At 38.1% G+C, this 27,238-nt stretch overlaps 3 protein-coding genes across 4 annotated transcripts; all 3 read right to left on the bottom strand.

Annotated features, from left to right (window-relative positions):
- Positions 1 to 204: 204 nt before the first annotated feature.
- LOC149406626 (expansin-B3-like) lies at positions 205 to 4,965 on the bottom strand. Its single transcript, XM_089607830.1, has 4 exons — positions 4,555 to 4,965; positions 3,245 to 3,551; positions 1,636 to 1,765; positions 205 to 772 (listed from the first exon to the last, which is right to left on the bottom strand). Exons 1-4 carry the CDS (start codon positions 4,736 to 4,738, stop codon positions 575 to 577), a joined length of 819 nt encoding a protein of 272 aa, XP_089463956.1. The 5' UTR covers positions 4,739 to 4,965; the 3' UTR covers positions 205 to 574.
- A 9,270-nt stretch (positions 4,966 to 14,235) lies between these two features.
- On the bottom strand, positions 14,236 to 27,232 carry LOC149406624 (Tetraspanin family protein). Of its 2 annotated transcripts, XM_089607822.1 has the most exons (6): positions 26,856 to 27,232; positions 26,234 to 26,333; positions 26,019 to 26,099; positions 25,827 to 25,931; positions 25,398 to 25,565; positions 14,236 to 14,530 (listed from the first exon to the last, which is right to left on the bottom strand). In XM_089607822.1, the coding sequence occupies exons 1-6, from the start codon at positions 27,020 to 27,022 to the stop codon at positions 14,519 to 14,521; spliced, it is 633 nt and encodes a 210-aa protein (XP_089463948.1). In that variant the 5' UTR covers positions 27,023 to 27,232; the 3' UTR covers positions 14,236 to 14,518. The 2 variants fall into 2 exon arrangements, with proteins under 2 accessions (XP_089463948.1, XP_089463945.1); XM_089607819.1 differs by having other exon boundaries at positions 25,827 to 26,099.
- LOC149406625 (uncharacterized) lies at positions 19,058 to 23,060 on the bottom strand. Its single transcript, XM_089608131.1, has one exon. It carries the CDS (start codon positions 23,048 to 23,050, stop codon positions 19,058 to 19,060), a length of 3,993 nt encoding a protein of 1,330 aa, XP_089464257.1. The 5' UTR covers positions 23,051 to 23,060.
- Positions 27,233 to 27,238: the final 6 nt, after the last annotated feature.

Below are 27,238 nucleotides of genomic sequence, written 5' to 3'. Positions count from 1 at the left end.
AGTCGCAGCTTTTGAAGACTTTTTCCATTTTTTTTCGGTATCTGGGTTTCAGAATTTTTACACCACAATTAATTGGGTAATTTCGAATTGTGGTCCAATAGTTTATCTGAAATTTTATTCAGCGTGGAGCCTCTTTTTTTTCAGTCTTAACTTCAGATACAGAGCGAGAGGGTCCCATTATGTCTCCTAATCAGAAACCATATATTACGGATCAACGGTACAAATTCATTAATAAGCCTATTGGGCCCACACAATTATCATAACATAAACATTGTAACAAAGATCAACAACCAACCTTAAAAATAACATTTAACAAACGCTCTCTCTCCTTTGGAGAGGGCTACGATACTCTACAACCAACCCCACACACACTACAAAAAGGGAAAGATCATTGGATGCTATTTTGCCTTATAGCAGGCATTCCAACGGCTACTTTTTTTTGCCCTTAAAAAAAAAAAAAAAAAAAAAAACTCGCGGTGACCCTTTTTTCCGGGCTTGATTAGATATTAAGAAACGTGGAGGAGAAAAATAAAATAAAGGATAGCTTGTTTCTTGTTGGAGAAGTTATGTATTTCTAGTGGTTGAAGTTTAGGCGAGAGGTATAAGTGGCTTTGGGAGTCCAATTGTTTGGAATAACGTCTCTTGCAGAGAGAGTTCTTCCTCTGGAAAGTGTGGTTAGTTTCACTGAGAACGGTCCTCTCAAAGGCCCTCCAATGAAGCACCAACTAGCTCCCCAAACATGGTTCATTTTAAGCCATTGGTTTGAATTTGCCTGCATTGTAAATAATAATAATAATTAGTATAAGATATGTGAGCTAATTATGATCTGTTGAGATCAAATACGTCCAAATCTACACCACATCCACATTAGCAAAAGTATAGTAAATTTGTAGAAAATTCGAAAGTGTCTCTTTAGAGAAATCACATGTGAAACCACTTTTGTCCAACCTATGATTACACTGTGCCTTGATTTTTTACTATTTTTTTCAAGGAGTAAAAAAAAAAGACCATGGGATTTATATTTTTTTGATTAGTTGATTTTGAAGAACAAAGTATGGGTTGGGGGTAAAAAGGGAATCAAAAGAATATGATTGTATTGTATGGACTAAGGACATACTTGGAACGTGACCTGTTAAGAGGTGGGGCTTTAATCACATGCGCAAGAGAACAAGGGAAAAAGAGAATTTAGTTGAATGGAAGTAGAAAAAGAGCAATAAAAAGTGGCTCTTTTTTTATAATAAGATACTATACACATATTGGCTCCCCTTTAAAAAAAAAATAAAAAAAAAATAAAACACTATTATTGCAACACAAAGACGTCAAAAATGTCGGGCTTGAGAGCGCTGATTAAGGGGAAAATGCCATAGAAAATCCTCATAATTATGTACTGTACTTTATCCTCGTTTAAGAATTCAGGAGTATAGGGTCAAATCAATGTTGGTGGATTTTTATTCGCTCAAATTTTAGAGGGAAATGACGTATGTATCTTGTGTTTAGTAATCATGAACTCTAGTTTTATTTCTTTGTAGCAAATTTCTATAGTGATCTTATCTTCATTATCAATGAAAGACAAGTATACATTACAAACCACAACACAAATAATAATAATGATATTATTATTAATTTAGCACTTACTTCTTTTAAATGCATAGCTCCAATGTCCCCATCTCCATCCTCAAACTCCACCAAAAGTGACAGCCAATATCTGGTTGAACCCTCGTTCACTCGGAATGCCACGTTTTTTCCAGGATATTTACACGGTGTTCTGTGGGAATTATTTACATTATATTATATTAAATAAATATCAAATGGACAACTATATATCTTTATATGATTATAGCCAAAGAAAAACAATATAAACAATTTTCCGGAATGCAATAATTGCCCTTTATTAGCAAGAAGATGAAATTCGAGTACGGAGAACAATTTCATGATATGCATTTATTTACATCATAGAAAATTAAACTATTCAAAGGAAGAAAAAAAGAACATGATGACAAATATACATAAAATGTGTCCAACAAAGACTGACTATGGTGAAATACGAGCCGTACATGCTATGATAGATCCAAACACTGTTAGTTACTTATTTAATTAAGGATGTTAGTTATGCTTAACTTTTTTGTGGTAGAAAAATAGTCACAGCTATAGACAAGAATTTGTGTAAATGAATCCAGATCTACCTAAAATATAAACTATAGAGTGACATGTTCTGATACACCATAATCAAATGGTTAAATACTTATAAATTTTTATCTTAAGAAGCTCGAGATCAGTACTCCTAAAATGTTTCATGTTTTCTGCTTTATTTTATTAAACAGATTAGTAGTATTAATAAGCACTTGAGCTGATAACTAATTAACCACAATTAGAATACCATCAAACTATTTTATTTGATTATTCGGTCAGGCTGGATCACATGCCTGACATCTTGAACATAATTTTAACTTGCCCAAAATATATGTTAGGCATAATCCATTTATTCTTTAGTTTCCTAATTCTATTCGTAAAAAGAAAAGAAGATACCAAAAACAAAATTATTTTGACATTTTCTTTTGAGGGGTGATTGTAACGCGAATCTATATAGTCTCTTATAAAAACATGGTAAAACGATAATCATAATGAAAAAAAAAAAAAAAAAAAGTAGAAAAAATAGGGGCAGATTAAAAGATAATATACCATGAGCCCTTTAAAGGTTACTTAAGCCGTTAAAATTAACTGAGCAAAAATCTAAACTTAATGAAAGGTTAACCAATATCAACCGAAATTTTATAATTATTCTATTTAACGAAATAGACATTTTAATGTGAAAAGAAGGTTAAAATCAAGGTTGACCGATAATTCAAAGTGGATTCTGGTTAAGGATTAGCTAAACAGAAAATTCAAGGTTAATGTTAATCGAGGTATCAAATATCTCGTTCTTACTCGGGGGTAATTAACCAATTAATGAATTCTCGTACTATCATAATTTTTTCTTTAAAAAAAAAAACTTTTTTTTTTTTAAACACATCACAACTTTAACTTTGGAACTGGCGTGGAGTTACCAACTAAACTATACTCACACACACGATATTTCTCATTTTTTGCGATTACGACTAAAAAAATTACGATATCTTTCGTGTACGCGATATTTCTCATTTTTTGCGATTACGACTAAAAAAATTACGATATCTTTCGTGTACGCGTATATATATATATATATATATATATATATATATATATATATATATATATATATATATACCTGCGGTAAAGGACGGGGAGCTCTCCGCGGTTGCGGAGGGGGCCAGCTTCACCGGAGAGTGCCATGTGGCCAAAGGCGGCGCCGCTGAGGTCGAAATGGGTATTTCCATTGGCGCAGTAGCCGCCGGGGCACTCGTCCATAACGATGATGGTGACGGCCCTCCTCGAGCATATCCTGGGGTCCACACACTTGACCTTGTAGCACGCCCCGCACCCCTCCCCGTTCTTGAACAACACCGGGCTCACCGCCCCCACCCGAGCCCTCATCGGCTTCACGTCCACCAACGACCCGTACCCGCACGCCCCTCCTACATTTAAAAAATAAAAAATCATTTAAATTCTTGATTTTTGAATTTAAGATGGATTCATTGAAATCACAAGTTACTTTTCTCGCCAATTGATATTAAGATGTGTTAGGAATTCCACGTTAAGAGTGAATGGGAACTAACAAGAGCTTATAAAAGTCATGGATTACTCATCTAGTTACCAATTGATTTTGAGATGGAAGCTGTGACGTAGGATCTGTGTATATTAAGATGGAACCCGGGTAACAATACATAAATTTGAATTCGTTACATTAATTTTTCTTTAATTTTTAAGAATTTTGTCACAAATTTGATGGGTATGCGAAACTTGAAATCGGTACATTTACTAAGAATCTAATTATGCTGTATTGACTATAGTAATGCTAAAACAATCTAATATTCTAATGACTCAAGATAGTTTTTTTTTTATGTAATAAAGTCGTTGTGTTTTCTTAAATTATATAACTGTGTACAACAAACAGGTCTGGGGCATTGGACAAAAACAACTTGATATCGTGCAATAATAAATTGATTTTGTAAATAATTTTTAGAATTTTTTTTTTGTATAGAATAAAAATAAATTATATACATTTTACTCTTAGTTACTGAAAGATAAATATAGGAAAAAAAAATACTAAAATTGACGGGCACAAGAAAAGAGGGTTATAATTTTAAAGAGAGACGACTTATTAGTTAAGCATATGTGGTCGTTTTCGCTACAATTGCTATGAGACGACAATTAGGCGACAACAGAGAATTTGAGTAAAGAAAGTTAACGAATAAAGCACTAATTTTTTATTGTGTGGTAATAACTAATTTATCCACAAAAACTAATAAGTGAAAATGAGAGGCTGTTAACAATGCTGCATGTAGTAATAAAAGAAGCAACTTTGAGAAGAAGAATATAAAAAAAGAGGTCTCTTGGGTTTGCCGAAAATATACAAAAAAAAAAAAAAAAAAAAAAAAACCAGAAGCTGGTCAAAGTAGAGTTGACTGAGTGACTCACCATCACTTCCGTCGCCTTCAGGGCTGCCGTACCAAGTCGCCGTGGCGGGCTTCCAATGCATGTCAAACGCCTGAGTCGGCACAGTCGCTGCCACGTCACCCACCAGAAAGCACTTCAACAGAGCCACCACCAAAACACACCCAAACAACCCACATTTCACTCTACTCTCTCCTCGGCTCTGCATTGTGGCTTGATCTCTGGGGGTTTAAAATATATAAATATGTATATATATATATAGAGAGAGAGATAAATGTAAGTAAAAAAAAGTAAAAGCTTCTTCCTTTGGCTCTCTTTTTCGGTTGTTTGGCAATAGTTCTTCTATAGAGAAAGGCTTTGCCGACAGTTATTAAGCTCTGTTCTGTAGCTTTGGTAGAGCTTTTTAGTTTGGCTTTGGGCGCTATACTCAGCTCTATATATAATGTATAAGCTGAAAAGTGGTAAATATAATCTGTAAAATTGTCTAGTTGACGAGATTACCCTCGTTTGTGTGCTTTATTTAGTGGGTTTGCCACTGACACGTGGGTCCCATCAGCGGTTAAGGCGTTAATTCCGCTTGACTGTATTCGTCGGTTGGGGTATTGAAGACTCGAAGGTTTTTTTGGTCTTTTTATTTTTCTGTTTTTGTGTTCTTTCTACCGTTAGTTTTTGTTTGAGGCAGTCCACGTGGCGAGTAGAAGAGGAAGAGAGAGAATGTGATTCTGCAACGGAAAGTATTTTTAGGCAAATGGCGGACTAATCTAACACAATGTTCGAGAGTAACCAGGATATTTTTTAGGGATATCGACTAATAATTTAGAGGGTTACTTATCAGTGATCTGATCTCTCTTCCTGTCTACTTTTATTGTTTAGTTTGCCTTAATGCTGTATTTTATAACAGTTAATTAATACAAATAATTAACAAAATAAGCACATATATACTTTTAAATGGTTATATACTCAATCTTTAGTAAATATTTGATAAATAACCACAATGATTACGTGATAGCATGTGGATAATTTACGGTTTTCGAGTTTGTTTTTCTGATTTCGTAAATAACTTTTAGTGAATATTTGATAAATACTGTCTTATAAATATGGGTTATTAAGTTATATAGCCACACGGATATAGTGGATTGAGATATAGCCAACCTTTGGTTAATTTCTTGTAAATAACCAAGTAAACTTATTAACAGATTGATAAAAGCCTTATTTAACACAACCAAACATATATTTTAGGTAGTTAATAAGCTGCCACGTATGCAAGTTGGCTATTTACAAAGTATTTACCAAAGGTTGGTTAATTTACAAATCATATAGTTTAGGAGGCTTACGTAGCTAATTTTTTGTATAAATATTTATCAAATATTTACTAAAAATTGGTTAAGTAGCAAATGATACGTGTAAATATGACTATATCTACTCGACTCTGATACATGTAAAAATTGGATGTTTCGGCGTCGGTCTGGTATGTGGTCCGAGCGTCTTCTTCCTCAGTTCAAGGTAGGCTACAGTTGCATGTGTCTCGCTCTCGGGTCGCCGACTTAAGGTTGTAGCCTCCGGTGGCGATTGCCTTCTTCTCCGACGACGGAGAATATGGAGTTTGGCTTTGCTCGTTATTTTCTTCTCTAGCCGAGGGGAGGCTCTAATGACCGTGTTTGGAGTTGGACATCGGGGACAGTAGTGCGGCACGAAGCAACATGGAGGTGAGAGGGGGCTATAGCCCCCCCCCCCCTCCCCCTTTCAATTTTTTTTTGCATTTTTTGCCCATTTTTATTTTATTTTTACATTTTTTTACCCTCAAAATTTACAAATCAGCCCCTCCTGAATTTTTTCTTGCAAATTAGCCCCCCTAACCTAGATTTCTGGCTTCGTCCCTGGGGACAGTAGTACGGCATGGGTTGGAGGTGGCAAATCGGAGTGGGTGGTCAACGGCTGAGGTGCGTCGCGAGTTTCCGTTATTGGTGGTTTAGCGTGTGGCACATTCAGTGAGCAACGTCGGTTTTGATGTTTTGACGGTGTTGAGGTCGTCGGTGCAACATTTCCTATTGTCTTTGAGGCTGACATTTCCTTTTAGTTATATATATATGTTTGTGGCAACATTTCGATTGGAGACGGGTTAACCGTCGTCTACATTTTCGCTTGGAAAACTCTGTTAGACATTTTGTCTATACAGTCTGAAGACATGTGTTTATCTCAATCAAGAATCAACCAAAAAAAGACTTCTAAAGTCTTCAACGCGAAGCCTATAATCCGGAAAAAAATTAGTTATCTTCTTTAGATGGTGAGAGAGCAATCCCTAAGATGTATATCGGCATCTCTGTTGTTGTTTACCTCTCGAGTTCTAGTTCTTTTTTAGTTTACTTTGTGTTTTTTCATTAATTAGCCTCAACAATTTTGTAAGAGTTTATCTCTGTTATAATTTTTTGTATATACTCTTTATCAATATTATCAATAACACACCTTTCATTCTAAAAAAAAACAAAAGCAAATGGAAAGGATTGCGGAACAAAATATTCGTATAACGACGTATGAACTAAATTTGCAGGTTTTTTTCGTTATTAGTTAAATTCCTGCTGAAAAGAGTGTTGGTTGAGATTGCACTCACACGAATGTCAAACTAATTAGGCCTTAAATTTGACAACTTCCAATAAAGCAATGAAAATTAGATTGAACAAAGACAAACTACCAAATATAAAAATCCATTTCAGTTTTACGATATAAATGCCTTCATCACATGCGTCTATTCGGAGAAGAATTCCGAACACTGTTGCGAACAACATTAATTGATTTGGTCCCATTTCTCAATATTTATATTTTCAAAATAATAGAATTATTTTCAACGATGTGTATTTACTTGATGAGGAGATTGCGGGATTTGCGAATAATTTATTGTGAATTATTCACTCGTGTTTTTGTGGCCAGAATTTTGTCTGGTATTAATTCGTGCTTTATCCAAAACATATAGCAAAAGAGATAGACCAAATATAAAAGACCAACTATATTTTTTTAGTTTCGAAAAAGAAAGAAAAAAAAATCTGTTTGTTTTCCAAATAGTATGGATTATATCTGACTATTATCAAATTATAATCCAGATGTTAATGCCTATATACTAATATAATTACAATAAACTCGTTTACATAATACACATGCACATAAATAAGTAACAACAACAATGACATGTCGTGATTCAAAAAAACAATAATCACTGAATTACACGCGCGCCTTCGCAAAATCACAATAAACGTATTATATTATTTTGTTTTTGAAAAAAAATGTAATAATAAACGGGCCATATATTTCTCTCGCTGATTATATTTAGTATATTAATGCCCTTGTTCTTACTACTTAGCGAGTTAACTGATTTTATGTCTGCCGACAGTTTTTAATATATTTTATTTTAGAGAAACTAAGATAACAAGTTTGTTTTCAATAATATCATGTGGTTCTGTCTGCGTGCTTATTTGTTTCTACATGGATTTCTAGCGAGTGATCCAATGTTCATCAACTTAAAGACAAGAAGAAAGAAGATGCTGATAAAGAACTAATTTATCTCACAAAGGAAAATATGTTACATATTCCCAAGTTTCCAATTTTTGGTCCCAATTTCGTAAGAAACACATGTGATTATTCTCTTTCATGGCAGTTATTTTACTAGGCTTGATAAAGAACAGGACTAGTGATGTAGCAAAAAAAAACCTTAGTTTCCTTCACAAAATTTAAAATTACACACACACACACACTTCACGAGCATCAACATGCTCTAAAATTCAATAATAATAAATGTTCTTCTTCTGATTAAATGCTTCTCTACTAGCAGTTTCTTTTAAATTGATTATAAAATAAGGAGGGTACGAACAAATAAATTTTAGTTCGCTTCTTAAATATATAGATAATGAAACAATCAATTGTTTCCCTAAGATGAATTAGAGCCATGATGTCTATAACTGTTCTCTAGAGGTAATGAATAGAAAGAAACCGGAAAAGGGAACTATTTTAGGAGAAGTTCGAATACGTTCTGTTTGGATATTGATCGGTCTTGATTTCATTACAAAAGTTCTATTACAATAAATAAAGGGAAAATATCACATTTATACCATGTGTTTTAGTGAAATGTCGAGTTTAACCCTCGGTTTTCAAAAATGTCGAGTTCATACCCTTTGTTTAACTAAAATGACGAAATTATACCCTGAAATGAATAACAGTGTCACAAATCTCTCTTTCATTGATATTAACTCTTATATAAGAAAAACCAAATCAAATCTAAATCAGTGCCCTATCTTCCAAATTCTCAATTTTGAAATAAAATAGCCTTAAATTGAAATTAAATAATAAAGCTCATACCTCCTAAGAAATGACTTCATTCCGTGTTCGAATTGTAACTCTAAATTCTGGATTCTCTGTTCGAATATGCGATTTTGATGACTATCAACTATCGCTGTTTACCCATTTGCCTCTTTCTGTGTTCTTCACGATTAAGAGACTGTTGTTTATTTTTTAGTTTTTAAATAAATTACATATATGGCGCGAATGAATAAAGATAATTGGTGTTTATATATACATATTATAGTCAACGTCAATGAAAAGTCAATAAAAAGAATATGCGTGACACTGTTGTCTATTTCAGGGTATAATTTCGTCATTTTAGTTAAACATGGGGTATAATTTCGTCATTTTAGTTAAACAGAGGGTATGAACTCGACATTTTTGAAAACCGAGGGTTAAACTCGACATTTCACTAAAACACAGGGTATAAATGTATTATTTTCCCATAAATAAATTACAAAAAACGAACTTCTCCGATCTCCCCAATTCCGCTTAGCTGCTCTTGATTCGTTGTGATATTTTTTTTCCTCGATTGGTATAAAGTCTAGACTAATCGGTCGCGATATATCTATGTCTTAACTTATTTTAATTATATAACCATTTTCTTTTTCTATATTATTTCACAACTAAATATTTAATCCCCATGAATTATTTCACAGTATTAGACATGAATAATGATTGACGTTTGACATTTTATTGTAGTCTCATCTAGTTTTCATGATTTTTGAATTATTAGCCTTTTTCTATTGCGGTTTATGCAGAAATAGAAATAAACAGAATATACCTATAGTTGCTATGAATCGATAGTCTTGTATTCACACATGGGTAGGCTCATTTATTCAATAAAAAAATGTACCAGGTCCAGATGCCATAATAATTAAATTCGTTGTTGATTCAGACTTCAAAGTCTTCAAAACGTCGTTTTGGGTTATAAAATAACTGTGATGTTAATCTCATCATGATCTCATTGACCTAATTACCAAGCTTAATGATGCAAAAAGTAATAGTAAAATACAGCAATAACATGTCCATCTCAATTACAAACCCTAATATTCTCAACTAAGACGAATATTATTGCTTCATCAAAAATAGTTTCTAAGTAACATTTGTTCGGTGTGGATCAAATATAAAGAGAATTGTGATTATTTTGCCTTAAAAGTCTAAATAAAAATCATTATTTAACTATTATATATTTTAAAAATCTAACTACACTAAAAAAATGTATCTCCTTATATTTTTACTATTATTTTTTCATTCATGCGTTGTATATTTGATTACGTAGGGAAAGAAGAGACATTTTGTTGAGTAGTGCCACCCAAGCAAGATGCACTATCAAAATATATCTAGATAGTTGTTATTCTTCTTATTTTCAGCATATTTGATTTGAGATTTCTAACTTTCAAACACAATACAAAATTTAGATGTTCATTCACTTCCTCCTTTAAGTTTTATTGTCCCATAATATTCATGATGTAAATTTGTGTTCCAAGCATAACCCAATTATCACGTCAAAATTAAATACACAAAATCGCCCTCTTACTAAAGAAGCGGTCTAGTCAAGAAGCCTTAATAGTTTAGGGCATTTTGCTTATTAGCTTAAGTTTCAACATTTTAAAGTAAATAAACCAAATCTTCATAGATTATGATTGAAATTCGGTGTTGCAAATACCTAGATTACATCTCTAATTTACACAATTATTAAACTTTGACAATAGAAATAAATGGATTTGTAAAATTATCAAACATTGTTCTAAATTAATGAAATAGCCATCATTTTAGAAATGTGCAAATATCGGGTTTAAATAAATTTGTTTCTCCTTGTCATTGAGTATTTTGAAAATAGTAAATGGTTCATATACACTGTCAATTTCTTAAAAAAAAAAATTGTGTTAAAATAAAATTTTGATGAAGTAACTTTGGCTATATCATTACAAATTTACAATGTTGACTTGTATTAATCAACTAATTTCAAATAATTATTTTGTACATTAAAAATATTCTAATTAGACCTGAGTAGTCTATCTGTGATTCAATTTAGTATTGAGATTCCACAGCTTAATCACACATGCTGAAACATGCTTCTTGATGAAGGTTGGCGAGTACCACTTCTTTTGTGAACATTTTATAATTGTTAAATATAAGCATGACACGTGGTGCAACTTTACTTGGATAGCTATAAAGTGGGAAAATCTTTAACTAGTAATGTAATTATGTATTAATATATGGTCGTGGCAAATCATCTTGGTCGTGCTCGTATCTCAAATGCTCTCAATACATCACGCTTTTAGTCCACGAGATCATGATACATGGAAACAAAATATAATTAATTTATACTCTAAACCCATGATTAACGGTTAATAGGGAGGAAGTTATGCCAGCGAAAATGAAAGCAAACCTATCGTGTACAACCCAATATAAACAGCGTATATACATGCATCGAACACACAAAAATAAAAAGAGGCTAAGTGCTCCTAAAAGTGGAGTTTTATATATTCGACTTTATGTAAAGGCGTTCTTTGACTGTTAAAACAATTCCTAAATAATCCTTTTTAAAGAAAGCACATATTAAAATCACGTCACCCCATATGACGAATATGACATCTATTATTGTATTGTATTTTTGGTGCTTTTGCCACCTTGAATTCGATGGCAAATCAGACCGAACTTTTTTTTTTCTCACTTGCGAATGTGCTAAAAAAATGCTGGGCCAAATTGGCAATAATTTAAGGTTAATGAGAACATAATGCGCACGATCTGCTTTACCAAAAGAAGGCCCTTAGAAATTATATAATAAGCATATCTACTATAGTGTCTATAGCTTGAGTGAGTTATGTAAATATTACGGCCTATTAGAATTTACTAATATACCCTTCTAAATGGCGAGAGAGTAATTAGCTGTGACTAATCACAACTTAAATACTAGTTATGTACTTCTCTACTAACGCTATTGTTTTCTCGTCCATTTTGTCTTCTTCGTTCCATAAGATTTACAATTATACAAATGACGAACTATAATCTCATATTATTTTACTCTATAATATTGCACGTTGAAACGATTATTGACACCTTATAGATGCCTTGAGATAAGTGTTAAAAGCTTTGTTTACAACATTAGCAAGCTTCGGTAATACAACCCTCAAGTTTAGCGCTTTAGTCTTCGTAAGTATATCTCAAATGGTTACATCAACTTCATATGCGTCGGATTTCAATGTTTCTCCAAGTAGATACATAACTAGATGCACCGTTATGCTGAAAAACGTTGGCGGAAATATTTGATTCAACTTACTCAAAAACACTATGATGTGATCTTACAGTTTCTCAAGATCCAACTTACTCAAGAACACTATGAGTTTAAAAATTTGCGGATCGCAATTGTCTCTAGAGCGGATTTTTGTATATCTTTATCTTATATAAAATTTGATTATTGTAAATAATTTTATAATACACTACTGTCTCAGCGAAGACATCTCGTCTATTCACAAACTCGTGTCTACTATCGGACAACAACTTAAAAGATTGTTAAAAGCGAATGAATGCTATTATTATTATTTTTTTTTCCCTCATAATAAGCCAACAATTTGTATAAATTCGTTGGATCTCCAACAGTAAGATGATCCCACTGCTGAAATTAAACATTATTAGAATTCCAATTACATAATTTTCCGTTCTAATTAAAAAAAAAAAATTAGTAGAAATTTTCTCTCGTAAGATGCGGCACAAAATTTTCCATGCCAGAAATCCGAGTATTCTGATGGATAAAATTCTATATTTTCCATCTCAAATGCCCAAGATCTCCTGGCTCCAGAAAATTGCTATATCCTATATCATTTTTTTATACTGTACAATTAAATTGTATAACTATTTCCTCTTTTCTTTTTTTCTTTTGATAGGCATGTTTTGTTTTATAATTATGGTAGTTGCCGACGCTAGACATCCTGAAGCCAGTTACGCTTTCGTCAGCTGTTGGTAGGGAAATCGGTTTTGTTTTGGTCGCAAATTATTTCATTATTATATCCTTTTCATACTCATATTTTTAATTAGTTTTATCTTCATTTCATATTAGTTGTTATGTAGGAGTGGGAACGTGTAACATGAAGATATAGAAAATCAGTACTTTTATTGGTTATATATGCAAATGAATAGTTGATTCTGAAAGCAAAAGCTAAAAAAAATGCAAGATTGAAGGACATCAAGGGTAGAAAAATCTTTTGTCACCGTCTTTTCACAAAAGTTATCTGAAAAAGTAAAATAACAAATTAAAAACAAAACTAAGATCCTAATGAATCATGATGAGCCTTATACGGTAGGGACAATGGAATAGTTAATCTCTTTTTTTTCTTCTTTGGGTGCCCAAACTAATAAAACTTTAAAATATATTGTTTTGTGATAAATTAATAAACTACACATATATACATTAAAATAAGGATTAAGATTTTCTTAAAAAAATATTAATAATCATACGAAATTTAACTATTAATAGAAAGGGAAAATAACACATTTATACCCTGTGTTTTAGTGAAATGTCGAGTTTAACCCTCGGTTTTCAAAAATGTCGAGTTCATACCCTCTGTTTAACTAAAATGACGAAATTATACCATGAAATGAATAACAGCGTCACAAATCTCCCTTTCATTGATATTAATTTTTATATAAGAAAAACCAAATCAAATCTAAATCAGTGCTCTAACTTCCAAATTCTCAATTTTGAAATAAAAATAGCCTTAAATTAAAATTAAATAATAAAACTCGTACCTCTTAAGAAATGACTTCATTCCGCGTTCGAATTATAACTTTAAATCCTGGATTCTCTGTTCGAATATGCGATTTTGATGACTATCAACTATCGATGTTTACCCATTTGCCTCTTTCTGTGTTCTTCACGATTAAGAGATTGTTGTTTATTTTTTAGTTTTTAAATAAATTACATATATGGCGCGAATGAATAAAGATAATTGGTGTTTATATATAAATATTATAGTCAACGTCAATGAAAAATCAATAAAAAGAATATTTGTGACACTGTTGTCTATTTCAAGGTATAATTTCGTCATCTTAGTTAAACAGAGGGTATAATTTCGTCATTTTAGTTAAACAGAGGGTATGAACTCGACATTTTTGAAAACCGAGGGTTAAACTCGACATTTCACTAAAACACAGGGTATAAATGTGTTATTTTCCCTAATAGAAAAGTGGAGTTAGATTGAAGTAAGTACAACTCTCTTTTATCATATCTCACTCATGGTTGGATTGTAGATACTCTTAAAAGACAAGTTTAACTAAAGAGTAAATTAGTTTAACTAAAGGGTTTCAATTTAGCAAATTCAATCGTCTTTCATGTGAAGTTAATAATCTAAATCAGCGAAAATAAAAACAATCGGGGAGCTAAAGACATCGGTAACGATTTGAACAAATATTATTTCATTCTTTTTACAGTGCTTAATTTATATTGCAGCAAAATGAATCAATAAATGTCAAATAAAATACAAATACTTACACGATGGTTTTCACAAATAATAAACGTTACATGATGATATTATGTGGCCCTTCTGTTATGAGTAATGGCATTGACTTATGCGTTCCTTTTCATGAGATGATGAGACTCCTAAGTTCTATGTCTATTGACATTGGTTCCTTTATCTTTAGACTTAGAGGTGCATATAGGTTACCTGTGTGCCTGGTTGAAAAGAAAGGGGAATATATTAGTAGAGTCCAATCAAATCGACAACAAAAGATTTACTACAATCCAATAATGGAACCAGAAGTTCTAATTTTTTTTTTTTTTTTTTTTTTTTCAGATGTGGAACGATAAGGAATAAAGTAGCAATTTGTTTGAAAAGCTGAATTTTAAATTTTCCAAAGATTTTATTTAGAAATTTAAACTCAATTCCAATCTGAACTAAAAATGAGTTTTGATGATTAATTTATCTTAATAAGCTTCTCTCAAGTGACGGTGGTAGTCCACTGGTAGAGCATTTCGCTCCGAGTCCCAGCATCGGATTTGGAATTTTCCGTAGGATTCAAGAGGGAGGGAACTAAAATGAATCCTTAAGTTTGGTTAAATTTCATTATTTTGTGTGATTCTACGCTAATCAAATTGGTATCCCCTTTCTTCTTTTTTCTGTGAAAATAACGACCCGTGCATAATTGAACTACTTTCAAACAAACTTTAGTAGCAAAATTATGATTCTTTTTTTTTCGTATGCTAAATAAATAAATAAAAATTTATCTGGGGACTACGGGAATAAATTGAATCGATTTGATAAACTTCAAGTTATGTGTTTGATCTTGAAAAAACATGAAATCCAAAATTAAATTTTGATATAACTTTTAAGGAATATAAAACAAAACACCACAAACACTTATTCAGCTCAACTCTTAATTTAAGTTAATGAACTGAGCTTTGCTATATTTGGCGCAACACTATTCATCTCCCCCAAAAAAAACGTTTTTTGGCGTGGGTCTTGAGGTTCATATGGAGCTCAAACCGTACCGCAAAATGCATTTTACAGTTCGATTGGAGATGCTCTAAGAGCATTGTAATGATAGGTAGGTTCATAGTGCTTTAGAATTTTTCCCCCCATAGAGTAGCGCTTTACTTATTTAAGAGGTTTATTAGTTGCGATGTAAAGAAAGAGATTTTGGCAGAAAATTTATCGACTAAAATTACTACACATTTTTCAGAACAATGAGCCAACCAACAGAGTCTACCAGCACTACGAGGAGTTACGAAGCCTCATAGTGGACGGACAGCAAGACCTAAGGTACATCGAAAGGGAATCTTACGAAACCCTTCGAAGGTCAGGAATGCAGCACATCCACATCGGAATGATGATGCTCAGACTCCAGCTTCTACACCGAGTAGATTCAGGGGTCAGTGCCGTAGTAGTCTTCAGAGATACAAGATGGACGGATGAAAGGCAGATCCTCAGCGCCATGACAATGGATCTGGCCAGAGGAACACAAATGGTATACACAATACCAGACATCCTCATAAGCATACACGACTTCTACAACCACATCCAGGTGTGCATACAAACTCGAGGGTATGGCCAAGGATGGACGGGAGGAGATAGCAACCTAATCATCACAAGGTCGCTAATTGGAAGAATCACAAACACAAGTCAGGCAAACTTCAACTACCAAATAGAAGGAGTCTCAGAATACCTGACTAGCCAGGGCGTCCAGGCAGTACCAGGAGAGCCTTGGAGGGCCGTAAACAGGGAAAACCAATGGACCCTGGCACCTTCCACTATTGAGCCACCAATACAAAACCCGACGGGCATGATTGCAAGGCAAGGAGAAACGGGCAACGTCAGCATAAGGTTCACTGACTTTCAAGATACGCACCAACCCCTCCCAGAAGAAGAAGAGGAGGAGAGAAGGCCTGAAGAGAGGGTTCATGTAGCCCTAGTCGGAACCCATTCTTGGGAACTCCCAAAGGAAGGTAAATGGGACACCTTGGGGCAACCATCAGGAAAGTACGACTTCCTGGTAGATTACTCGGCCCCAAAAGAAATACCACCATGGCCAACAACATGCACAGGCTGGGGAGAAGAATGGGAGGAAGAAGAAAAGCAAGCCCCGGAAGAACCCTACCAGAAGTATCAAAAGTTTGAAGAAATCCAAGAAGAAATGTGCTATCCAGTCAAGAAGCCAGATCTAGTGAAAAGTTGGCTTGACCAGCTAGGAGAAAACCCAGCAGAGACCCGGTGGGACGAAACAAGCTCAGAAGAAGAAGACGACAGATCCATCGTCTCAGCAAAAGCCCTGGCAGCCGAAATGGACTACCCCTCAAGGGCGGCAACGGCCATAAAAGCCCTAGAAGTCATGGAAAGAGCTTACCCAGGAGCCAGCGACATACAGTCAGACCAAACAAGCACATTCATACCGCCCAACTCCAACACAGGACAAGTCAGGTACCCACCTGCCAACGCAGTAATCCAGGAAGGGAGTTCAAGCATGATGAATCCCCTAGAAGGAACCAGGAAACCTGGAAAATATGGGAGATCACCAGCCCCATGGAGTCTACCATCTGCCCAACAGACACAGGGCACAATCTTGGTACTACCACCCGAGATACCAAGCCATGCGGATGCTATAGCAACATGGGAAACAATCACACTAAATCTCCTAAGGGAGATGACGTTTGACTCACTCCAAGACAAAGCAGACTACATCGAAAATCTCCTAGGAGTAAGAGAGAAGGAGATATGGATAACATGGAGAATGGCCTACCCAGAGGAATACAAGACGATGGTACAAGTCGCAGACGAACCACGAAACATCACAAGCGCCATAAAAAGGGTAATGGGAATTCAAGACCCGTTTACCGGGAATCTCCATGCTCAAAACACAGCCTACGCAGACCTCGAAAGGCTCCAATGCCCCACCTTGGAGCACGTCATGCCATTCCTCAACAGATACTACCAACTAGCAGCCCAATCAGGAAAGATGTGGGCAGGACCAGAACTGTCGGACAAGCTCTTCAGAAAGCTCCCACCAGAAATTGGGCCGACGATACAGAAGGAGTACAGCCAAGCCTACCCAGGGCTCACCACAGGAGTAATGGCAAGGGTCCAGTATATCTCGGAGTATCTACAGAACCTGTGCAAACAGGCAGAACTCCAGAGAAAACTCAAGAACCTCAACTTCTGTAGAACAATCCCGATCCCAGGGTACTACGAGACAGGAAGCGGTAAGAAGAAGTTTGGGATCAGAAAAGCCAAGACGTACAGGGGGAAACCTCACGACTCACACGTCAAGGTCTTCAAAAACAAATACAAAACCACAAGAATGCGAGAAGGAAGCAAATGCAAGTGCTACCTATGTGGGATAGAAGGGCACTACGCAAGAGAGTGCCCAAAGAAACACGTCAGGCCTGAAAGGGCGGCGTTCCTGGATGGCCTAAACCTCGACAACAGCTGGGATGTCATCTCCATTGACCCAGGAGAACCAGACGATGATGATATCTGCTCAATATCGGAGGGTGAAGCACAAGGCATGGAAGACCTGGCGGCCTTTAAAACACAGCTCCCCTATGAGGTAGAACCACAATACGACAACTTATTTGCACTAGTAGTCGTAGCCAACCCAGCAACGCCAAGGCAAGGCGAAGGAAATTGGAGGGTGTCCCTTCCAGTACCAAAAGAAATGGAAGACTGCCAGCATGAATGGGACGACATGACAGTCGTACAATAAGAGACCTGCCACAAATGCAAGGATCCAACAACAATTGGAAGAAAGGCCACCTGCACAACATGCGGCCTCAACATCTGTCCACTATGTGCCGCTCTTGACTACGCCATCAAGATCATCCCGCCAAGAGAAAACAAACTCGACTGGCAGTACAAGAGTAAAGACTCTTTAATCAAAAGTCTCTACGAGCACAACTCGTTTCTTCTTCAACAAAACGAAGCATTCCAAGAAGAAATTCAGAAAAGGGATTTCCCGGAAATACCCTTTTTCGAAGAGGGGGTAGGAGGTACCCTTTTCGAAAATGAAGAAACGATTATGAATGATAAAGGCAAAGGCGTAATTGAAGGGCCCTACCCCAGCAATATAACCTTCAGGGAACAAGACGATACCCAAGGGGAAATCCAAGAAATCTCAGGAGCGGGCGCACTCGAGGAAACTACAGAAGAAATCGACAGAGCCTACACCGAGATGCCAGCTGGGGGTAACAACAAGCTCTACCATATCGTGGTAATCTTCAGAATACTCTCAATCACAGGAGCTCACCCCCTGGAGTTCGAAGTCAATGCCATCATCGACACAGGATGCACCTGCTGCTGCATCAACATTGACAAAGTCCCGAACTAAAGAGGCCGGCTTACCACAGTAGTTCATATAAAGAATTTCAGAGTAGGAACAAGTAAACACGAACTGGGATTTTTATTTCTTTTACACAAAGCTAGAGAGAGAAAGTTCAAGTATTTGCGTACTTGTTCGATGCTCTCTTAAGAACACAACACTCTCCTTATATATGAGGAGAGGAAAGGAAAAAGCAAAGAAATAATTCAGCTCGGGTACTCATTGGGCCCCATCGACAGCTGGAAGATTCTTGCTTACCTTACACGCAGAAACAAGTGGCCTAAATTATTGGCCTAATACAAACAAACGACAGGCCTAATGGCCGACAAAAGAAAATGGCCTATACTATTGGCCTAAACTTTTCCCAAAGGTCATATGCCCCTTCAGGAAATTAATACTTTAATCCTTCGATAGTACGAAGGGTTGTGCTGACGTTTTCTTTGATGACGTCCATTTCCTTGATTAGCTGGCTGAGGTAGGGTAGGAGGTCTCCCCAATAGTTGTCCTTTGTAGAGCTGTCCCTGAACTGTTCTTCTTTGGTTCTGGCTAGCTCTATGTACTGGGTCATGGTGGTTCTGAGGATGTCCCCCGCGGCTTTTTCTTCTTTGATGAGTTCCAGACTGATGATGCGGCTTTCCTTGAGGGGAAGGCCCCTGATCATCTTCTCCTTTCTTTTCCTGTGCAGCTCCTTGTAAGCTTCGAGATGTGCTCCCATGGTGGTGACTTCCTTGGGCGTGGACTGGGATGCCATGGTTGTGTGTATGACAACCCCTGCGACTTGATGGTCTTTATAGGGGTGGTCAATGGTCTTCATGTGGCTCTCGTTGTTCCTTCCTTGAGAAGCTCTCTGCTTGTGGGGTCTGTTGTACCATGTGGGCTTGACTCCTTCTTGGATCCTTTTTGTGAGCAACCTGTTAAGTTGGGCCATAAGCCCTATGTGAGAAAAACTACCTTCGCTGATTAGTGCTAAGGCATCGTGGGCTTCTTCTGGAATGGCCTGGGCTACTGCTATGTTCTGGGCCAGGCGAGAGAGCTGATCCGCGATCTGGTTGTTGTTGCCTTTGATGTGCTCAAAGTGGACTGTGATCCCTGTGTTGGTGATGTAATCGCAGAACTTGATCCATCTTACCCTGCTTGGTTTCTTGACTGCCATTTTCTCGTAGAAGGAGATGATGGCTTGGCAGTCCGTCCTGAGGGTGATTTCCTTCTTGTCCAGGTAGAAGAGTTTGAACTTCTCCAGGGATTCGGTCACTGCGAATATTTCGGCGTCAATTGTGGATTTTGGGACTGGGAACTTCCCCGAGGCATAGGCGCATATTCGCTCCGACCCTTGTGAGGCGGCCTTAGCCTCCTTCCATTTGCAAATCCCACCCCATCCTTCCATGCATCCATCTGTTTCTAGGACCATGTAAGCTTGATTCGGAGGGATTTCCAAATCCGGTAGGTTTCGCACAAGCTGCTTGATTTCCTTTACGATCTTCCAATCCGCTGGCTTCCACCTTCTTTCCCCATGCTCCGATGTTTTGGAGTAGAGTGGTCCAAGCAAAGTTCCACACCTAGGGATGTAGGCTCGTGCGTAGTTGATGACCCCAAGCCAACTCCTGAGGCCTTTGAGGGTGATTAGGTTTTTATCCTCCACATCTGCGATCTTCTTGATGACGTGCTCCTGGAGCTTGATTCGTCCTTCTCTGATTGTGGCTCCAAGGAACTCGACTTCTTTGCAGGCGATCTTCATCTTGGTTGGGCTTAGTATCAGCCCATTTTTCTTGCATATTTCCAGCATGACTTTCAGGTGCTCTTCATGTTCCTTGAGTGTCTTAGAGAAGACCAGGATGTCATCGATGTATACTGCTATGAAGGCTTCTGTTCCTCTGAAGCAGTTATCCATTTTTCTTTGGAAGACCGCTGGGGCATTTTTCAGACCGAAGGGCATCACCAGCCATTCGTATAGCCCTGCTGGACTTATGAATGCTGTCCATGGGATTGACTCTTCCTCCATAGCCACTTGGTGGAATCCTGATTTTAGATCAAACTTGCTGAATATGGTGGCTTCTCCTAAGGATTTGATGATAGCTCCAATCCCAGGTAGGGAGTACTGATCTTTGTGAGTGTTGTCGTTAAGCCTCTTGTAATTGTACACCATCCTTTCCTTTCCCTTGGTTTCTTTTCCTGTGACGGGATCTACTGTTGTTCCCGACTTGACAATGAAGGCTGCAGTTCGGTGCCTGCTTTTGCTTGGCCGTATGACCCCTAATTCCAGGAGTGCGTCTATATGCCTTTGGTAGCGAGCCTTCTCTTCTGTGGTGAGATCCCCCGGGGGTTTGTCCTCGATGGTGATGTCTGGGTTTATGATCTCCAGTTGGCACTTGATTTCGTTCTTGGCCCAGTGTCTGACAGGGTTTTCACCTATGTAGCCTTGTTCTTCTAATTCCCTCAAGAGTTTGGAGTTCTTGATTTTGTTGGCGAGGGATTCAAAGTCTGAGGCGTTGGCAGCTATGTCTTCTTTTAGCTCCTCTTCTTCTATAAGCTCCTCCAAGTAGGCTATCTTCTGGGGTTCCAGGGTAGTCTGGATTTTGGTGACCGTCTTGTAGAAGGTAATCTCCGTTCCTTCAAACCTTAGTCCTCCTTTCATGGCTCGTATGAAGTTGCAGCCCACCAACATATCGATTTTTGGCATATTCATGGGGAAGGCTGATATGTAGGGGGTGTAGAATTCATTACCCGCTATGATCATTTTCCCATGCCTGAGCCTTTTTGTCACTCGGGTGACGCTGTTGATTCCTGAGATGTTTTGGATGATTTTAGCTTCTTCTAAGGCTTCGGTGGGGACTTTGTCAATGTTGATGCAGCAGCAGGTGCATCCTGTGTCGATGATGGCATTGACTTCGAACTCCAGGGGGTGAGCTCCTGTGATTGAGGGTATTCTGAAGATTACCACGATATGGTAGAGCTTGTTGTTACCCCCAGCTGGCATCTCGGTGTAGGCTCTGTCGATTTCTTCTGTAGTTTCCTCGAGTGCGCCCGCTCCTGAGATTTCTTGGATTTCCCCTTGGGTATCGTCTTGTTCCCTGAAGGTTATATTGCTGGGGTAGGGCCCTTCAATTACGCCTTTGCCTTTATCATTCATAATCGTTTCTTCATTTTCGAAAAGGGTACCTCCTACCCCCTCTTCGAAAAAGGGTATTTCCGGGAAATCCCTTTTCTGAATTTCTTCTTGGAATGCTTCGTTTTGTTGAAGAAGAAACGAGTTGTGCTCGTAGAGACTTTTGATTAAAGAGTCTTTACTCTTGTACTGCCAGTCGAGTTTGTTTTCTCTTGGCGGGATGATCTTGATGGCGTAGTCAAGAGCGGCACATAGTGGACAGATGTTGAGGCCGCATGTTGTGCAGGTGGCCTTTCTTCCAATTGTTGTTGGATCCTTGCATTTGTGGCAGGTCTCTTGTTGTACGACTGTCATGTCGTCCCATTCATGCTGGCAGTCTTCCATTTCTTTTGGTACTGGAAGGGACACCCTCCAATTTCCTTCGCCTTGCCTTGGCGTTGCTGGGTTGGCTACGACTACTAGTGCAAATAAGTTGTCGTATTGTGGTTCTACCTCATAGGGGAGCTGTGTTTTAAAGGCCGCCAGGTCTTCCATGCCTTGTGCTTCACCCTCCGATATTGAGCAGATATCATCATCGTCTGGTTCTCCTGGGTCAATGGAGATGACATCCCAGCTGTTGTCGAGGTTTAGGCCATCCAGGAACGCCGCCCTTTCAGGCCTGACGTGTTTCTTTGGGCACTCTCTTGCGTAGTGCCCTTCTATCCCACATAGGTAGCACTTGCATTTGCTTCCTTCTCGCATTCTTGTGGTTTTGTATTTGTTTTTGAAGACCTTGACGTGTGAGTCGTGAGGTTTCCCCCTGTACGTCTTGGCTTTTCTGATCCCAAACTTCTTCTTACCGCTTCCTGTCTCGTAGTACCCTGGGATCGGGATTGTTCTACAGAAGTTGAGGTTCTTGAGTTTTCTCTGGAGTTCTGCCTGTTTGCACAGGTTCTGTAGATACTCCGAGATATACTGGACCCTTGCCATTACTCCTGTGGTGAGCCCTGGGTAGGCTTGGCTGTACTCCTTCTGTATCGTCGGCCCAATTTCTGGTGGGAGCTTTCTGAAGAGCTTGTCCGACAGTTCTGGTCCTGCCCACATCTTTCCTGATTGGGCTGCTAGTTGGTAGTATCTGTTGAGGAATGGCATGACGTGCTCCAAGGTGGGGCATTGGAGCCTTTCGAGGTCTGCGTAGGCTGTGTTTTGAGCATGGAGATTCCCGGTAAACGGGTCTTGAATTCCCATTACCCTTTTTATGGCGCTTGTGATGTTTCGTGGTTCGTCTGCGACTTGTACCATCGTCTTGTATTCCTCTGGGTAGGCCATTCTCCATGTTATCCATATCTCCTTCTCTCTTACTCCTAGGAGACTTTCGATGTAGTCTGCTTTGTCTTGGAGTGAGTCAAACGTCATCTCCCTTAGGAGATTTAGTGTGATTGTTTCCCATGTTGCTATAGCATCCGCATGGCTTGGTATCTCGGGTGGTAGTACCAAGATTGCGCCCTGTGTCTGTTGGGCAGATGATAGACTCCATGGGGCTGGTGATCTCCCATATTTTCCAGGTTTCCTGGTTCCTTCTAGGGGATTCATCATGCTTGAACTCCCTTCCTGGATTACTGCGTTGGCAGGTGGGTACCTGACTTGTCCTGTGTTGGAGTTGGGCGGTATGAATGTGCTTGTTTGGTCTGACTGTATGTCGCTGGCTCCTGGGTAAGCTCTTTCCATGACTTCTAGGGCTTTTATGGCCGTTGCCGCCCTTGAGGGGTAGTCCATTTCGGCTGCCAGGGCTTTTGCTGAGACGATGGATCTGTCGTCTTCTTCTTCTGAGCTTGTTTCGTCCCACCGGGTCTCTGCTGGGTTTTCTCCTAGCTGGTCAAGCCAACTTTTCACTAGATCTGGCTTCTTGACTGGATAGCACATTTCTTCTTGGATTTCTTCAAACTTTTGATACTTCTGGTAGGGTTCTTCCGGGGCTTGCTTTTCTTCTTCCTCCCATTCTTCTCCCCAGCCTGTGCATGTTGTTGGCCATGGTGGTATTTCTTTTGGGGCCGAGTAATCTACCAGGAAGTCGTACTTTCCTGATGGTTGCCCCAAGGTGTCCCATTTACCTTCCTTTGGGAGTTCCCAAGAATGGGTTCCGACTAGGGCTACATGAACCCTCTCTTCAGGCCTTCTCTCCTCCTCTTCTTCTTCTGGGAGGGGTTGGTGCGTATCTTGAAAGTCAGTGAACCTTATGCTGACGTTGCCCGTTTCTCCTTGCCTTGCAATCATGCCCGTCGGGTTTTGTATTGGTGGCTCAATAGTGGAAGGTGCCAGGGTCCATTGGTTTTCCCTGTTTACGGCCCTCCAAGGCTCTCCTGGTACTGCCTGGACGCCCTGGCTAGTCAGGTATTCTGAGACTCCTTCTATTTGGTAGTTGAAGTTTGCCTGACTTGTGTTTGTGATTCTTCCAATTAGCGACCTTGTGATGATTAGGTTGCTATCTCCTCCCGTCCATCCTTGGCCATACCCTCGAGTTTGTATGCACACCTGGATGTGGTTGTAGAAGTCGTGTATGCTTATGAGGATGTCTGGTATTGTGTATACCATTTGTGTTCCTCTGGCCAGATCCATTGTCATGGCGCTGAGGATCTGTCTTTCATCCGTCCATCTTGTATCTCTGAAGACTACTACGGCACTGACCCCTGAATCTACTCGGTGTAGAAGCTGGAGTCTGAGCATCATCATTCCGATGTGGATGTGCTGCATTCCTGACCTTCGAAGGGTTTCGTAAGATTCCCTTTCGATGTACCTTAGGTCTTGCTGTCCGTCCACTATGAGGCTTCGTAACTCCTCGTAGTGCTGGTAGACTCTGTTGGTTGGCTCATTGTTGTTGTAGGAGTAGAGTACTTCTGCTGGGACGAGGTTTGCCCTTCTTCTCCTGCTTAGGGATAACTCCCTATTTGGGTCGAGTTGTTGCTCCAGTGATTGTCGAAAATCACGAGCTAGCGTTCTTCTGACTGCCCTCTGAGCCACATGTCTGGCTCTTTGGAGTCTCCTGTATCCTCTCGGTTAATGATTAGCCTCTCTAAGCAGATTACCTAAGAGATTTTTGGTCTAGTGGTCAGACCGTTGGTTTATTTCCAAGAGATTCTGGGTTCAAAACCCGCTTAAAGGTGCTCTCACCTAGCAAGTTATCTATCGGGTCCTAGGCAAGGAGCTAAACCCTAGTTTAGAAAATATAAAATAAGCCAAGAAGGGTTTTATCTATTCGTACTATAGATTTTTTTTTTTTTTTAAGTGGTAATATGAAACATAGATTCAGAAAGAACATCATAGGGGTAAATGAAAACGTTTATAGAAAGTGAACGAAATGGGGGTATTTTTCTAGATTGTTTCTGACTGAAACAAGACAACCATTGAACTGCGTTCGTTATCTTGTCGTAGGGGAGTTGATGATAGTTAACGCACGGTTTGATATTCAATAATAGAATTTCGCAATTCTAATTTTTTTTAATCTAATCCTTTTCATCTCTCCGAAAATGGAAAGATCCTGCTTAAAAATATATTCGATTTTGGATGAATTCTGCTTTATTCTACCTAGTTGTTGATATGATTAAAACCCGTAAAGGTCATGAGACTCTTTCAAAAGATTGAACACCATTACCTTATCGTTTATCTTGATACTCCAAGCAGGATCGCCAACAACATACGATGGTGGGTGACCAGAATTTTGCAGCAGTGGAGCTCGGTCAGGAAGATAATCGTCATCGCTGTCGTAGTATTGATGTGGCCCGAGAGCTTTCAATACCATTGCTAACAATAACGAGAGTCCCTGCAAAATCAATGACAATAGATTTACCAAAAATCTTGAAGAGCTAAACAGCCATAAAAAAGAGGTTGAAGCGTGTAAAACTTGTCATGCACTAAAATTTCACAAACGATAAATACCTTTTTGTGATTTATCCTGTGTGTATGTAAAGAACAAAAATAAAAACGTTCGATGGTAGAACTTAAAACAAGCTGTGAACAACTTAGCTAGAAACATTTAGATGAATCACAAAGCGAATTTATCACTAATGTCAAAGTTTCAGACCTGCACCGATACAACAGTCAATCCGATCCATTTGCACATCTCAAAGTTTGCTCTGATGAAGTCTTTGAATTGATCAAAACTCCCGGATGGATCTCGTGGAAAGTCCTGGTCCACATTGCATTCGAACAGAATATCATATGAAAGAAAAAATAAAAAAATTTGGTCAGGTATAATCCAATTTGGAATGTTTACCTGTTCCCAGTCACGGTTCAGGAACACATCCGCGGTCACTGCAGCCTCAAGCATGATGAGGATGCATATAAACAATATATACTGATGCAGTTTAAGGTCAACAGTCAAAATTCACTCAATCACGAGAATGATAATACAGTCCGAGCCAGTTTGTATGAAATATGAATCATTTTAAGCGAAAGAAAAAAAAGAAACTATAACATTTGAAAGGATACCATATACAGGCAACAACCATTTACAGTTTCGGCGGCTATATGACCCGAACATGTTATTACACATAGCACAGCCCCAAGGCCAAGAAAAGTGTATATAAACCTGCAATAAACAAAATCTTATCAATTTTTTATTTTTTTATTTTTTTATATATATATAACTTCAGAAGACAATATCAAGCTATAGCTTCATCGAAAATTCAATTCTGTGGGACCACCTACATATTGGATTTGTTAAGAGTTCAATGCTTCCCAGGGATTAAAGAGGTTCTGGTCAAATTCAAAACCTAATTAACGAAATTCCTAGCCCTAAAAAGACCCTGGAAAATGAATGGGTGATAAAAACTTCTGCTTAATCAAAGAATACCATAAATTACTTTTCTCAACTGACAATGATGTATTATTGGTCATCGAAAAGCTTTATTGAATTGAAATAGTGTAATATAATCATGAATTCGACGGAAATTCAATTTTTTAATCAAAACCTATATGCAATATTACTGCTTTCATATTGAATATTGTTTGCCTAAATTTAAATCAACAATCCGAAAGTTCAAAGCCAATTAACCAAACAGCCCAAAAATTGAAACAGCGGAGAATTGCGAAGAAACGAAAGATGAAATACCATGGAGCTGGATCGTCAAGGTCTCCGAAAGGTAAGTCGTCCATTTTCCGTTGCCAAACACGAATAAGCCACACGGCGTAGAGGATCATGGCCAATCCGATCATCCCCGTCACCGAGTTCACCAATTTCAGAATCGATTGCACACAGCTCCGAGCAATTCTCCCCATTTTTAATTTTCTTTTATTGTCAAAAGAACCGATTCACCAACAAAAAACAAAGGATATAATTTGCATATGTAAACAAGATTTTAAAACATAAACATTGTAGAGCAATATAGTTCACAATTTCCTTTTTTTTTTTTTCTTTTTTTTTTTTAACTCAATTCTGTGGGAAGTGGGAACCTAGACAAGCAATGGTAGATTGGAGTCTGGTACGAGAACAGC

This window comes from Urtica dioica, chromosome 1, assembly GCF_054948205.1.
Source record: "Urtica dioica subsp. dioica isolate 48M chromosome 1, U.dioica_male_clone48M_v1_H2, whole genome shotgun sequence".
Classification (NCBI taxonomy): Eukaryota; Viridiplantae; Streptophyta; class Magnoliopsida; order Rosales; family Urticaceae; genus Urtica; species Urtica dioica.
Note: the sequence above shows the minus strand (reverse complement) of the source record. Positions and strands in the feature narration are given on the sequence as shown.